The sequence below is a fragment of the Lynx rufus genome, unplaced genomic scaffold (genome assembly GCF_022079265.1).
Source record: "Lynx rufus isolate CCGP_SWC_20201006 ecotype Redwood Valley unplaced genomic scaffold, mLynRuf1.p SCAF_4, whole genome shotgun sequence".
Classification (NCBI taxonomy): Eukaryota; Metazoa; Chordata; class Mammalia; order Carnivora; family Felidae; genus Lynx; species Lynx rufus.
The window spans coordinates 98,937,058-98,952,391 of NW_025814856.1; the positions used below are offsets into that span (position 1 = coordinate 98,937,058).

At 36.2% G+C, this 15,334-nt stretch overlaps 1 protein-coding gene across 4 annotated transcripts in view; it reads left to right on the top strand.

Moving 5' to 3' along the window:
* PPP1R9A (protein phosphatase 1 regulatory subunit 9A) overlaps window positions 1-15,334 on the top strand; it is a 317,596-nt gene that overhangs the window by 162,970 nt on the left and 139,292 nt on the right. For all 4 annotated transcript variants that reach the window (XM_047096569.1, XM_047096568.1, XM_047096570.1 and 1 more), the window contains exons 2-3: window positions 3,716-3,848; window positions 13,083-13,203. In XM_047096569.1, coding sequence (XP_046952525.1) covers window positions 3,716-3,848; window positions 13,083-13,203 — 254 coding nt within the window. The remainder of the gene's footprint in view (window positions 1-3,715; window positions 3,849-13,082; window positions 13,204-15,334) is intronic.

Sequence of the window (15,334 nt, forward strand, 5' to 3'; positions counted from 1 at the left end):
TTTAGCATTGAATTTTAATCAAATAGTTTATTCATTTCTTTTAAGATTTCTAGGATCTGTGGCTTTGTAGCAACATCCTAAGAGGATCTAGTCAATTAAACATTGTCCATATTTTCTTTAGCCCTTTTATAGTTTATAATTTTTTTGTTCTTAACCACTTTAAATTTTACTTTTGTTATTGTTATGAAATAGGATTTTTATCAGATAGATATTTCATTCTTTCCCTACTATTTATTGAATATATTACCCTAACTAATTTGAATAGAGAAGTAGAGGAGTAGAACAGAAGAGAATACAAAAATAGATCTACCTTGGGGCCAAAACTTCATTGCCTGAATAAATGAAGTTTTATTGTATGTTTGATGTCTCATAGGGTCTGTTTCCATCCTATTCTTCTTTTCAAGCAGCTTGTTAGTCTTTCCATAAAAAATGTGACTGGGATTTTAATTTTGACTGCTCCGTATTCATAAGTTGGGACAAACTAACATTTACAGTAATTTAGGAGTGTAGATGCCTTTGCAATATGAAGAATTTTATCCAGGATATAGTATGCCATTACACATATTTAGGGTTTTTATATTTTTCAGTTAAATTTTATAGAGAAGGATATCCTTGCACATTTATAATTAGTAATTCCTGGGTATTTTATAGTTTCTGATCTTTTCTGTTATATTTTCTAAATTATTTTTTGTGTTTTTGTGTGTGTATTTTTTATTATGTTTCTTTAGTGAACTCTTTTAAGTTCTAATCATGTTTATGTTAAATCTTTTGGATTCTTCAAGTAAATGATAGCTTAATCTGTACATAATGAATTCTGGCTTTTCTTTTTCAGTTTATAGGTTTTTCCTATATACCCACATAATTTACCACACTATGAGTAAGTTGAAGATGAAAAGTGTCTTACATTATTTTTTTTCTACAGAATGAAATAGTGATATAGTCATCTGATTGCTAGATGCCTCAAAAATTATTTAAAATACCATTTTCCAGTATGGAGTCATACAGTTATTTATTTAGTTTCAGGATACCCCCAAATGAACTTTTTAAACCAGCCTGATTGAGGAAGAACAGTTGATAGCAGAGAGTTTTGGGATCCTGAAAAATGTTAGGAACGTGTTAATTTATTTGAAACAGTTCTCCCATACTTATATTTTACACACACACACACACACACACACACACACACACACACACACATATTTATTGACTTAATTACTATGTGGTAGCAAAATTGAGCCATGTTTCAGAATGGATATCATTTAAATCCAAGTTCTGCAATCATCTATATATTCTTGGATCTTTAGCAGATTTTGAGAAGTAGCAAACATTAATGGAATAATTTCCAGTCATATCTGCCAGTAGTTTCCAGGACATGTGAGCTCCAGATCCAGGTAACTTTTTGTGTGTTGTTAAAGTTTGCTCCCCTAGGCATGTTCCATTGTAGTCCACTCAACTCTCTGTGTTTCTAAAAATATAGATATAGATAAGGATTATTTTGTCTAGGATCTTATATTTGAAGTAAACAGTCTACATCTTCTACACTCGAATATATGAATCCTTGTTTATTCTTTAAGACTCAACCTAGAGGCACCTGGGTGTCTCAGTCGGTTAAGCATCTGACTTCGGCTGAGGTCATGATCTCGTGGTTTGTGAGTTCGAGCTCCGCATTGGGCTCTGTGCTAACAGCTCAGAACCTGGAGCCTGCTTCAGATTCTGTGTCTCCTCCTCTCTCTGCCCCTCCCACGCTCATGGTCTGTCTCTCTCTGTCTCTCAATAATGAATAAACGTTAAAAAAAAATTAAAAAAAAAGACTCAACGACTTAAATATTTTCCCTTTCATGAAATTCTTCCCTTTCTCAGGCAAATGAGAAAGATTACTTGGTATAAACTTCTGTTACATCATTTATCACATTATAGTATAGCTGTTTACTTTGATTTCTGTATCCCCACTAACCTGTGAGTTCTCCAGTGTCCAGCACAGTGCTTGGCATAGAGCTGGCACTCAGTAAATTGTTGATGGATGCATAAAATGTGAATAAGCGATTACCAAAACTTATAAGGGAAGTGAAAGATCAAAAGGGCTGTCTAAGAGAATGTTATCAATCTGACAACTTAAGAAAAAGATTAGAGGGTTCTGTGGAAGGGGCATAGGAAGCATAGTTTATGAAAAGATTAATAAAAAAGGTACAAACCCTATAGTTTGGAAATATCCATTTTGATGCAGTGATGTTTATTATGGTGGAGAAATGTGGTAGAGACCAAATGAGTGGCACGAGGCCATGAAAACATGCTGAAAGTCGGGAAGAAAAACGGTATTCATTCTGGTACAAATGTTATAAATGGCATGATTTTGATAAATTTATACCATAGGAACCACGCATCTGCTTCTATATATACATGTATTTCTGGTTTATAGGTTACCATATATAGCATACAAGAGTTGCCAGTTTTCCAATAATATGAATGTAAAACACACCTGGACCAGCAAGGCCAACTTTCTAGGTGACATACTTGATTTCTTTCATCTCTGACCTTCTGTTCTGCTTTCTTTTTTGATTATGACTTTTTATATATATTTATTTAAAAAAAACCTTCTCCTAGATTTTAAGCTTTTGGGGAAATTACAGAGTTTTTTTCAGGTATAGTTTAGATGCTTAATAATTATTAAATGTAATTGAAAATGTCAGTTTTTATAATACATATTAATTAGATTGATGAACATACATTTCTTTCTTTTAGATATTCCTCAGTGAAGTAAGTGAAGGATAGTATACCTATTTCCAGTTACTTTTCAAATAGAGTAAATAAGGACAATCAAGTTTCTTATGGCTACATCTGAAGACCACATTTAGTAATCTTTCACATGATTTAGGTGAGAAAGAAAGAGCTGGCAATATCCTAGTTCTGTGCAGCTCGTGAGCAGTATTTTGATAGTTGTTTCATTGAAAGGCTCAATGAGAATCTAATTTGGATATACATTCAAGTAAAATAAGAGATGAAAATGAGAGCTTAACCTCGCTCAGCACAGTATAGAATAGAAGTCGGTTTCAGTGATTCTGTGATTGAAATATAATTATAGTAGTGACGTACCACAACATCGATGCTTGCATAGGTCATAGCATGAAACGGGTTCAGTGTGGGTATTTGCTTGGGTAGCTTCAAGGTCCTTCACCATAGTTTCTTCAGGAACCAGCAAAGCCTTGCAGCTAATATGATATACTCTGATTCTATAAAAAGCAATGAATTTTGCTATTCAGATAATACATCCTGTGGCTATTGTTGTCTCTCACATTATTAAAGGTGGTAGAATGATATACATTTTAAAATGTAAGTTATTTTTATTCTGATTCAATTTTCCTTTTTTTTTAATTTTTTTAACATTTATTTTATTTTTGAGACAGAGAGAGACAGAGCATGAATGGGGGAGGGTCAGAGAGAGGGAGACACAGAATCTGAAACAGGCTCCAGGCTCTGGGCTGTCAGCACAGAGCCCGACGCAGGGCTTGAACTCACGGACCGCAAGATCATGACCTGAGCCAAAGTCGGCCGCTTAACCGACTGAGCCACCCAGGCGCCCCACAATTTTCCTTTTCTTAACATCTCATTGTACATAACTTTTAACTTACCTGGTTTTCAATACTTAGCAGGGTTTCTTAAAAAAATTAAGAAAGCCATCTTTTCTGGATTATCATCTTCTTGTGACCTCTTACTACAGGTTTTCAGCACATACTCCAATGAAGACTATGACAGGAGAAACGATGAAGTGGACCCTGTGGCTGCTTCTGCTGAGTATGAACTTGAAAAGCGTGTAGAAAAGCTGGAACTTTTCCCAGTGGAACTAGAAAAAGGTATATGAGCTCTACAATGTTTGTAATATCATTACATTGCTATTTTAGTAATACAGAAATGATTTTATTTTCCTCACCTGTAGTCCTTCTACCCCCAAGGGTTGGATAAAGTTTTAATTCTCATGGAAGATTTAATTTATTTATTACATTTCAAAAGTAGTTGAGATGAGCTCTGTATGGATGGTAGACTCCTTCTTCCCTCCCACTCCCAACAGAAACCCATCTGCTTTAGTTGGCTGGAATGGTGACTAGTGTAGGGAGGTGTGGGTAGGGCCTCATGTTTGGTTGGTACCCTTACAAGGGTGAGAGTCCAGAGGGAGTGGGTGGATATGAGCTCATGGGGCAGGTGGTTGTTTTGTTTTTGTTTTTGAGTTCTTGACGGAGGGAGAGTGGTCATGGTTGGACTCTGAGTGTGGTAGATGGGAGAGTGTTGGACTTTTAGAGTATGGATTTTGGAATGAAGGCAGTGGAATCTTATCTCTTAAGGGAGAGGGCTAAGAGAGAGCAGGGAGAATGGGAGCCAAGGGGCTTCCTCCCAATTTCTCCTCTTGGAAACCCAGCCTGCCTGCGGTGGGAAGTGAGGACCCATGGCCCCAGAGACTGCCATGTCTATCCTCGTGTAAGATGGGCACCCAGGAATGGAGGGGGACCCAGTGAACAGGGAGATAGCATATCTCAGAGAGTCTTGGAAAAAAGCAGAACAAACAGATGACAGCTTGAATAACAAAATGAAGCAAATGAAAAACCAAATGAGGATATCAAGTATGGCTTTAAAAAGACATTCTTAAGCAAAGCAACAACCAAAACGATTTTTGTTTTAGTTTATTTATTTATTTTGAGAGAGAGAGCAAGTAGGGGAGGGGGAGAGAATAAGAGAGGGAGAGAGAGACTCCCAAGCAGGCTTCACACTTCAGTGCAGAACCTGATGAGGGGCTTAAACCCACGAACGGTGAGGGTGAGATCATGACCTGAGCCAAAATCAAGAGTCAGCTGCTTAACCTACTGAGCCACCCAGGCACCCCCAAAAACGATTCTAAAATTAAAAATTTCAGTAGAGGAATTGAAGAGGAAAAGATGGTATTGTTGAGATTCAAACTGGTAGCCTAGGTCAAGTGTAAGAAATAAACCAAACTAATTCTTAAAATGATAGAAAAAAGGTCCATGAGAAATCACAAAGGAGACCCAACATGCACATTGTAAGTGACAGAAGGGGAAAAGAAGGGGATGAGAGATTTATCAGACAAAACAAGGAAGAAATTTTCCTGAGCTCAAAAAAAAACCTGAGCCTCCTATTTGGAAGGGCCTAACCAATTGATGAGCAGTGAGAGGACTTAAAAAACATCCCACACTTAAGCGTGGCTAAATCCTGTATATGTAATATAATTATATTATATATAATTATATATTATATTATAATAATACATTATTTAATACTTATTTAATATATAATTATTAAATATAAATATATAAATCTAAATATAAATATATGTTAAATATAAATATATAAATTAAATAATATATTATTTAATTTGTATATTTAATATAATATATATTATATATATAATATATAATATGTATGTATATATATAATATATATATAATTTATTGTCAAATTGGTTTCTGTACAACACCCAGTGCTCATCCCAACAGGTGCCCTCCTCAATGCCCATCACCCACTTTCCCCTTTCTCCCACCCCCCATCAACCCTCAGTTTGTTCTCAGTATTTAAGAGTCTCTTATGGTTTGCCTCCTTCCCTCTGTAACTTTTTTTTCCCCCCTTCCCCTCCCCCCTGGTCCTCTGTTGAGTTTCTCAGGATCCATATATGAGTGAAAACATATGGTATCTGTCTTTCTCTGCCTGACTTATTTCACTTAGCATAACACTCTCCAGTTCCATCCACATTGCTACAAAAGGCCATATTTCATTCTTTCTCATTGCCAAGTAGTATTCCATTGTGTATATAAACCACAATTTCTTTATCCATTCATCAGTTGATGGACATTTAGGCTCTTCCCATAATTTGGCTATTGTTGAAAGTGCTGCTATAAACATTGGGGTACAAGTGCCCCTACGCAACAGCACTCCTGTATCCCTTGGGTAAATTCCTAGCAGTGCTATTGCTGAGTCATAGGGATGCTACTGCTTAGCAGGGATGAAAGAAACAAGGTACAACTTGTTGTAAACAGCAAAGGTCAGGGAAAAAGAGTTGAAAACTGTAACTATTAGGCATCAAATTATTTGCATTAAAAAAATGTAAAGAATACCTGTCATTGCACCAAACATGACTGGCTAATTGTTCCCATTAAGAGACACTCTCATTTGAAGTTAACAAGGATGTAAGAGTGATACTTACATTTTCATTCATTTACAAATTTAAAAACCAATCCTAGCTTATGGCCCATACAAAAATAGCTGGAACTGGCCGTGGGCCATTGTATTCCTTATAATATACCAAAAATGAGAACAATTCAAATATTCATTAATGATAGAAAAGAGTAAAATGAAAGAGCCTAAGTTCCATGCAGCAGTGTGTATGATTGTTACAAACATGAAATTGAAGTGGAGAAAAAGCAAATCACAGAAGAATCCATTCAGTGTAATTCCATTTATTTAGATGTCAGAGCCAGGAAAAATTAAACAGTGTATTGTTTAGAGATACACAAATAAGTGGTTTTAAAAAGCAGTATTTAAAAAAGGAGGGAGTGAGGGGTGCCTGAGTGGCTCAGTTGCTTAAGTGTCCAACTATTGATTTTGGTTCAGGTCATGATCCCTGGGTCATTGGATCAAGCCCTGTGTAGGGTTCCATGCTTGAGCATGGAGCCTGCTTGAGATTCTCTCTCCCTCCCTTTGGTCCTCTCCCTGACTCATTCTCTTTCTCTGTAAAATAAATAAAAATATAAAAATAAAAAAGGAGGGAATGATTGACACAATATTTAGGGTAATGGTTACCAAGGGAAGAGTTATGATATGAGGGAGGGGTGCATAGTGGGCTTTTTGTGTGTTGGTAATATTCTGTGTCTTTGTTAGTATGTGGACGTTTGTTTTATTTTCCTCTTTAAACACGTTTTGTAGATAAATGTTTTCATAAACTCTCATTTGTGTTTTTCATAATAAAAGTTAAATTAAGAAAAATTAAGCTAGAAGAGAACCAAATGAAGTACAATTATTTTTAATTTTTTGAGCAGCTTCCATACTGGTTCCTGAAGTGGCTGCACCAGTTTACATTCCCAGTAACAGCACACAAGTGTTCCTTTTACACTGCATCCTTGTCAACACCTGTTATCTCTGGTTTTTTGGCTGATAGCCATTCTAACATTCTAATGAGGTGGTTTCTCATTGTGGTCTTGATTTGCATTTCCCTGATGATTAGTGATGAGCACCTTTTGATGTACCTGATGGCCATTTGTATGTCTTCTTTGGAAAAGTGTCCATTCACTTCTTCCGCCTCTTTTTAATTGGATTTTTTTTTTTTTTGCTGTCAAGTTGCATGAGTTCTTTATATATTTTAGATATTAACCCCTTATCAAATATTTCCCCCCATTCTGCAGGCTGTCTTTCATTCTGTTAATGGTTTCCTTTGCTGTGCAGAAGCTTTTAGTTTGATGTAGTCCCACTTACTTATTTTTGCTTTTGGTGTCAAATCCAAAAAGTCATTGCCAAGACTGATGTTAAGGAAGTTACCTGCTATCTTTTCTTCTAGGTGTTTTATGGTTTCAAGTCTTAAATGTAAGTCTTTAATCCATTTTTGAGTTGATTTTTGTGTACAATATAAGATAGGGGTCCATTCTCTTATATGTGGCTGCCCAGTTTTCCCAGCACCACTTTTTGGAGTGGCTATCCTTTCCCCATGGCATATTCTTGACTTCTTTGTCATAAATTAATTGACCAAATATGCATAGGTTTATTTCAGGGCTCTCTATTCTGTTCCATGGATCTATGTGTCTTTTTTTAATGGCCGTACCATACTGTTTTGATCGCTAATGCTTTGAAATATAGTTTAAAACCAGCTTTGTCCTACTCAAGTTTTCTTTAACTATTCGGAATTTTTGGTGGTGCCATACAAATTTTACAATTGTTTGTTCTATTTCTGTGAAAAATGTCACTGGAATTTTGATAGAGATTGCATTGAATTTGTAGATTGCTTTGGATAGTATGGACATTTTAACAATATTAATTCTTTGAATCCTGACTATGGACAATCTTTCCATTTATTTGTGTCTTCAGTTTCTTTCATCAATGTCTTATAGCTTTCAGTATCTAGATCTTTCACCTCCTTAGTTAAGTTTATTTGTAAGTATTTAATTCTTTTTGCTGCAATTGTAAATGGAATTATTTTTTAATTGCTCTTTCTGATAGTTCATTGTTAGTGTATAAATACCTAAATATGATATAAACTATAGATCATAATACCAACAGAGAATTATACTTTTAAATTCAAGAAACTCTTAAAAAATAAATAAATTGAGGAAACACAAAAAATATGACTGTTAAAACCAGAAGTTTAATTTGGAATGCTCTTTAAATGTAGTAATTAGTATAAACAATAGAAAACAAAAGATGACAAATAATGTTTTGCTTATATATTTATATTATATATAATTATATAAAAATGAAAACTAAATGTAATGACAAGCCAAACTGATTCTAATTTTAACATGTTAGAATTGATAATATTATATGTAAGAGGAGGTCAGGTGTCACATACATGTAAAAAAAATTAATAGTTTTTTCTTTATATTTACATTAAGAACATAAAGGTGAAAATGGGAACATTTCATTTACAATAGCATAAAAACAACAAAGTACTTATTAATCACTGAGGAAAAAGTATTTATCTGTTGAAAATCCATATTTTTGAAAGATATAAGATGTAAGCAAATAGAAGGATATACCATATTCTTGGATTTTTGAAAAGATCAGTATGGAAAAGTCTCTCCTATTCTGCACCTCTGATACCTATAAATTAATATATAACTTTAATGCAGTTCAAGTGGAATATATCAGAGTTGGATTGAAAGAGGATTGCATAATGTAAAACTAAATTTTATATGGAAAATACAGACCTAAGGGAAGTATGAAAAAGAATGTGACAGGTTTTAATTTCTTAAATATCTGAATATAATGTAAAGCCTCTATAATCAGAACAAATCGTATTCGTATAGCAATTGATCAATGGAACAAAATAGAAAATATAGAGAAAAATGTTAGTATGCATGAGAATTTAATACATGACATGTGTGATTTGCTAATATGCCATTGAGGCCTGCGCAGGTCCCAACCTGTCTGTGGTTTGGGGTTGCTATCTGCCTCATAAAGCAAAGTAGAGGGTTTGTCGTCTGGGAAGACAAAGTCGTCTTCTCTGGAAAAGCCTCCTACATAGTTGGCTTTGGCTTTGGCCTCTTCCGGGAATAGGGAAAGCAGGGATTGAGGCCTTATGAGTCTGGGTTTTCAACTGAGGTAGAGAGAAAAGACAGTGCTTATAACTAGACAGTCCAGAGTTGGGTATAGTTACCTCCAGGACTCGTTATTGTTAGCCCAGCCTAGTCTTTATGACATGATAGAAGTGGATTTCTTAACAATAAAATAGGGGCACCTAGATGGCTCCACTGGTTAAGCATCCAACTTTTGATTTTGGCTCAAGTCATGATCTCATGGTTGTGAGACGGAGCCCCATGTCGGGCTCTGCCCTGAGCGTGGAGCCTGCTTGAGATTCTGTCTCTCTCTCTCCCTCTGTCCTTCCTCCACTTGTGCTCTCTCTCCCTCAAAAGAAGAGAAAATCAATAAAATAATAATAATACAGTTAAAAAACAGCATAGGGTGTTTTACAAATGGTTCTGGCATAACTGAACATCTGAATGGAAGAACATAAAGTTGGGCACCTTCATTTTCATTATATAAAAAATAACTCTATATGAGTTAATTAGATATTAAAAATAAAGTAATAAGGATTTTGACAAAAACTTAAAATTTAATGCTTTCTTCAATTACAAAAATACCTGCTTTCTTCGATTGCAAAAATCATGTAGGCATGTGGATGGAAAGGCTTAACCAAAAGAGGGTCCAATCAAATCATCCAAAATTTTAAGCTTTTAAAGGCAATATTGTCAAACAGAGGCAATCTTCATTGTAGATGACATGGAGTTAATATGTATAATATGCTAAGAACCTTTGCAAATTATCAGAAAAGAAAGATAGGGAAAACTCAGTAGAAAAATTGGCAGTTTAGCGAAAAAAACATCTAATGACCCACGCTCCCATGAATACGAGCTGAAATTTCATGAGCAATGAGCGGAATGCTAAGCCAACATGAGCTTCTTTCCTGAGAGAAAAAATAAGCTCTGAGCTCCAGAGTATGGTGCCGGCGTCTTCCATGGAAACACATCCTCACAGTCTTTTCCATCTTTTCCTGGCTGCTTTGCCTGCTTACTTAGTGCTCTGCCTATCCCTCTGCAGAGGAAGACCAGGTGGCTGCTGGGTTCTTGACAGCCACAGGAATTAGTGCCCTTCCAAGAATGTGGCTCTGGACTTGACCTATGCTTGACACATCTCCCAGAGAGCCGTACAGGGATGAAATCAGTCATCTGGTCGCTGTGGGTTGATTGTATTCTTCGTTTAATTGTGTTTGAGTTATCATCTTGTCTTTTGGGTAGTCTGCTCTGGAATTGAGGATGGCTCAAGCTATTACCGCTTTTTCTACTATTGGGTTTACAGCTCTGCAAATCTGCGTAATTTTCCAGTGACAGCAACAAGGGCTGCTAAGGCAGGAAGATAATTTCACTAAAGCCTGAGTTCAGGCAGGGAAAATGCACTTAAAAACTAAGAAATCACTTTCATGCAGGATAGTGGCAGGAAGGAGCTGCTTAATGGCGTGATGGCACAGAGAATCTACATTTGAAAGGAGCTCTTTGAATGTACTGAGCATGGGAAAGTTTCACTTACAGCTCAACATTGGCTTGACAGTGTGATAATTCACAATGAAAAGAAACTCCTATAAATATAGTGAATGTGAGCAAGAATTTGGCTAAATGCTTAATATGTAGCAGCTTTCATATATGAGAGGAACTCTATGTATGGCATCATTTAATGTGGATGAGTCTACAGTGATCGGCTCTTAAAGCAAGAGCAGATGCTCTGGGGAGAAAATCTTGCATGTGTGTAAACACTGTGGGAAGGCTTTGGGTCACCATTCAGCCTCTCACCAACATGAACAAATTCCCACTGTAGGAAACCCCGTGAATATGATGGATGTGAGCAAGAATTCAGCTGTGCAGCTCACCTTCGTACACACAGGAGAATTCCTGTGGGCGAGAAGAAACTTTGTCCACGTGACTAGTGAGGAAGGGCCTGTAGTACGGATGTAAGTTTCCCTTTCACGAAAAACTCATTCTGGGGAGAGCCCCTAAAGCTGTAACAAATGTAGGAAAATTTTTAACCAGAGGCAGCCTCTGGATGAACGTGAGTATCTGTACCAGAGACATGATGAGAATAAAACCAGAATGGGAAGTCACGTGTGGGCGAACATTCTAAACATAAGGGCTGAAGGAATGTCTACGGTGGTTATTTGCGCACTAGTCACCACTGAAGCTCTACACTGGAGAGGTACCTGTGCCTCTAACCAACGTGGAAGTACCTTCATGTGGGGGTCACATCAAAGAGTTCCTCAGGGAGAACTCTCTATGAATCTTTCTTTAGCACACAACTGAGTAAACAGATCACACTTGTGCTGAGTGGCATGATTTTGAAAAATGTAGAATAAAGATTAGGATTACTAATTGTACTTAGGAACACTTAAAGCAGAAGTCGGTGTCAAGGAGTAATAACCAGTGAGATGAACCCTACTGAAAAAATTGCTAATTAAGAATACTTACTGTATGGGGCACCTGGGTGGCTCAGTCGGTTAAGTGTCTGACTTCGGCTCAGGTCATGATTTCACGGTTTGTGGGTTCGAGCCCCACGTCGGGCTCTGTGCTGACAGCTCGGAGCCTGGAGCCTGCTTCTGATTCTGTGTCTTCGTCTCTCTGTCTGCCCCTCTCCTGCTCATGCTGTCTCTGTTTCTCAAAAATAAATAAATGTAGAAAAAAATTAAAAAAAAAGAATACTTACTGTATGAAATATTATTGCTAAAAAGTCTTCTGAAAGTGTCAAGCATTCTGTTGACTCTGTGAGCCAGTTTTCCTTTAACAATCCACACTGCTGATTAATCGGTTAGTGTCAGTTTTTCTATGCAGCTAGCTAATACAACAATGGTTACAAAGACTTTGAGGCTATCAGAAAATAACTTTGAATGTTAACCCAAAAATGTGGAATGCGAAATACTGTATCTTTTATTTCATTGATGTGAAAATATGTATGTTCACAGAAAAGACAAATGGAAATATGGATAAACATATTATTGTCAATGAATTTAAAAACATATTTGTCAGTGTTGTTCACAAGGCAAGGAACATGGAAACAAAAGAGAATGCCTGTCAGTAGAGAAGTGGTTGGATAAGTGACGACACCATCTCACCAGGATATATTATACAATCATTAGAACTGAGTTAAGGCTGTTTAAGTTGATATCCATGATATATCATTGAATTAGAGAATTAAGCTGCAGAGAGAACTAGGTATAATGTGATCTTATTTGTATAAAGCAAGTAGGAAGGAAAAATAAGCCATTTCATAGACGCACACATACATATATGTACGTGTACTTGTATTTATGCATATATATATACATATACGTTGTAGTTGTTGATACTTTTATATGCTTGTATAGTAGGACTAGGGAAAGTCATGAAAGACACATGCCACCTGATTAACATGAATGGGGATATGAAACAAGTAAAAGGGAAAAGACCACATGAATGAAGGGGAAATTTTAGATATACTAAGATCACATTTATTTAAAGTAATATATATGTGTTTTGGTATGTATGCTTTTGTGTTTAAAATATTATTTAGAGAGGCTGTGTTTTAAGGCAGATTGATTACTCAGTAATCCAATTATTACTTTTTCTTGGGATGACAATGAATAGCCACTTGCAGTAATAAAATGAGATTAAACCCACAAGCCTTTTGGGGGGTCTTATTTGATATCTTTTCTCCACAGCAATAGAAAAAAAGTATTCTGCCAAGGCAAGCATGTCCTGTAGTCCATAAAGAACAAAATTAATGGCAATAAATAAGTCTCACCAGCTAACTTACATATAAAACTTAGGTTGTTGTGGTTTTTTTGCCCTTTTTCATAGATGAAGATGGACTTGGTATAAGCATTATTGGAATGGGTGTTGGAGCAGATGCCGGGCTTGAAAAGCTGGGAATATTTGTCAAAACAGTAACAGAAGGTGGTGCTGCCCAGAGGGATGGCAGGTAAGCTAACTACTATCATTAATAACTAAAATCTTCTAAGAAATTTTTTTGGGAATTTCTTTCAGTGGCTTCCTTCTTCTGATTTTTTAGGACAGAATTTTGGAGTGTGTCTCGTCAAAGGAAAATGCTAAAGCCTTTGAATTACTTTATGATTTGTAGGCAGAATACCTGCTTTCTTCAATGTATGTTAAATAAATAGGTGGTTGGGTCTATCATCTGTATCTCTCTACCTTTGATATGTATTCATTCATCTGTCTGGTGGGAAGTGGGCAGAAGTATGGGTGTGTATTATAGAAGGATATGTACTGTGGAGATGAGCATTTAGTGTCATTTCAGAGATATCAAAACAAATGGTAATATTTTTGGCACTTTTGAGAATGACAGAGGTAGAAGGAAAAATAGGAACCCTAATTCTGCAATGATGGTAATTCTGGAGCTAACATTTCTCAAAATGTATTCTGACTAAAAACAGGTTCTTGATTGCCAAGTAAACTTGTGGAATTAAAATCTCTCAGAGAGGAATCTGAGAGCCTTCACTTAAACACCCACTTTGGGTAATTTGGATGCATGCCAGCACATCAGGTGATTGTTGTTTTATGTCTTAGCTTTCATCATCTCAAGCTACAAGTATCTCTAAAGATTTTGATTAAATCCTCACACTAGGCTCCTGCTGCATCAAGTTGGGGCTGAAGCAGAGGTTGGCTATAGAAATAAAAGTTGATCCAAAAATATGAGTGCCAGGGGCGCCTGGATGGCTCAGTCGGTTAAGCGGCCGACTTGGGCTCAGGTCATGATCTCGTGGTCCGTGAGTTCGAGCCCTGCGTCGGGCTCTGTGCTAACAGCTCAGAGCCTGGAGCCTGTTTCAGATTCTGTGTCTCCCTCTCTCTCTCTCTCTCTCTCTGACCCTCATGCTCTGTCTCTCTCTGTCTCAAAAACAAATAAACATTAAAAAAAAATTAAAAAAAAATATGAGTGCCAGATTCAAAGAAATGTTAACGTATTTTTTTAGGAGCACTTTGATTTTTTTTTCAAGGTTTAAGCATACATCACTTAACCATCTTATCAAGAAATGATAAAACATGTTGAAAATCATTTGCAAATCTCTGGTGAGACCCATGGTAGCATTATTTCTTTTGTAATCCTAAAAACACATTGATATACACAGATATTTTCCAAATGGAACTAAATTGATTTATTTAAATAGAAACCCACACCAGTATCATCTCTTTTTCCGTGAGGCAAGGGACCACATCTCAGTCAATAGCCTCATTTGTATTCCCATAACACTTGAACAGAGAAGGTCTGAAATTAATCTTTTGCGTGAATGTTCAGTTGGTTGAATGTGTATCACACTTAAAATAAAGAAAGTGGGATATTAATATTTTGTGTTAAAAAGTAATTTGTTAACATTTCCCCCTTTTCAAGTAGTTATGGAAATAACCCTTTACCCTTTGAAGGAATTATATGATGGTAGTAACAAATATTTCCCATTATTAATGAAGAAACTTTCTTCCAAGTGAGCTAAAAGTTGTTTGTAAGATCTGTATCTTTTCTCTTTAAGTTTCACTAAAACTTTAAAAGCTTTCTAAAATCAGAGGGAATAATTCTTATTGTTAGCATTCAAACAGTATGAAATTATTATGAACCATCTGTCTAAATGGGTCACAAAGCCAAACCAAAATACGAATTGATTAAAAACCAGAAAGGTAGAGGGGCGCCTGGGTGGTTCAGTCAGTTAAGCATACTCTTGGTTTTTGGCTCAGGTCATAATCTCAGGGTTTGTGAGTTTGAGCCCGCATCAGGCTCTGCACTGGCAGTGCAGAACTTGCTTGGGATTCTCGTTTCTACCTTTCTCCCTCTGCTCCTCCCCAGCTCGCTCTCTGTCTCCCTCTCAAAATAAATAAATAAACATTTTTTTTTAAAAAAGAAAAGGTAGAAAATTTTGCATTTAGCACTTAGTTGCCATTGTTCTAAACTTAGATCTATTTGTTTTTCCATCACACACTTTTAAAATTAGGTTTGTTTTTTCTTAACCTGTTTACTGATTTGTTGTCCTACATAGTTGCAGTATTTACACTGATGTGAGAAGTTTGCTTTATAGGTCCCAGTGTGTATTTTCTTAGTCCTTTTA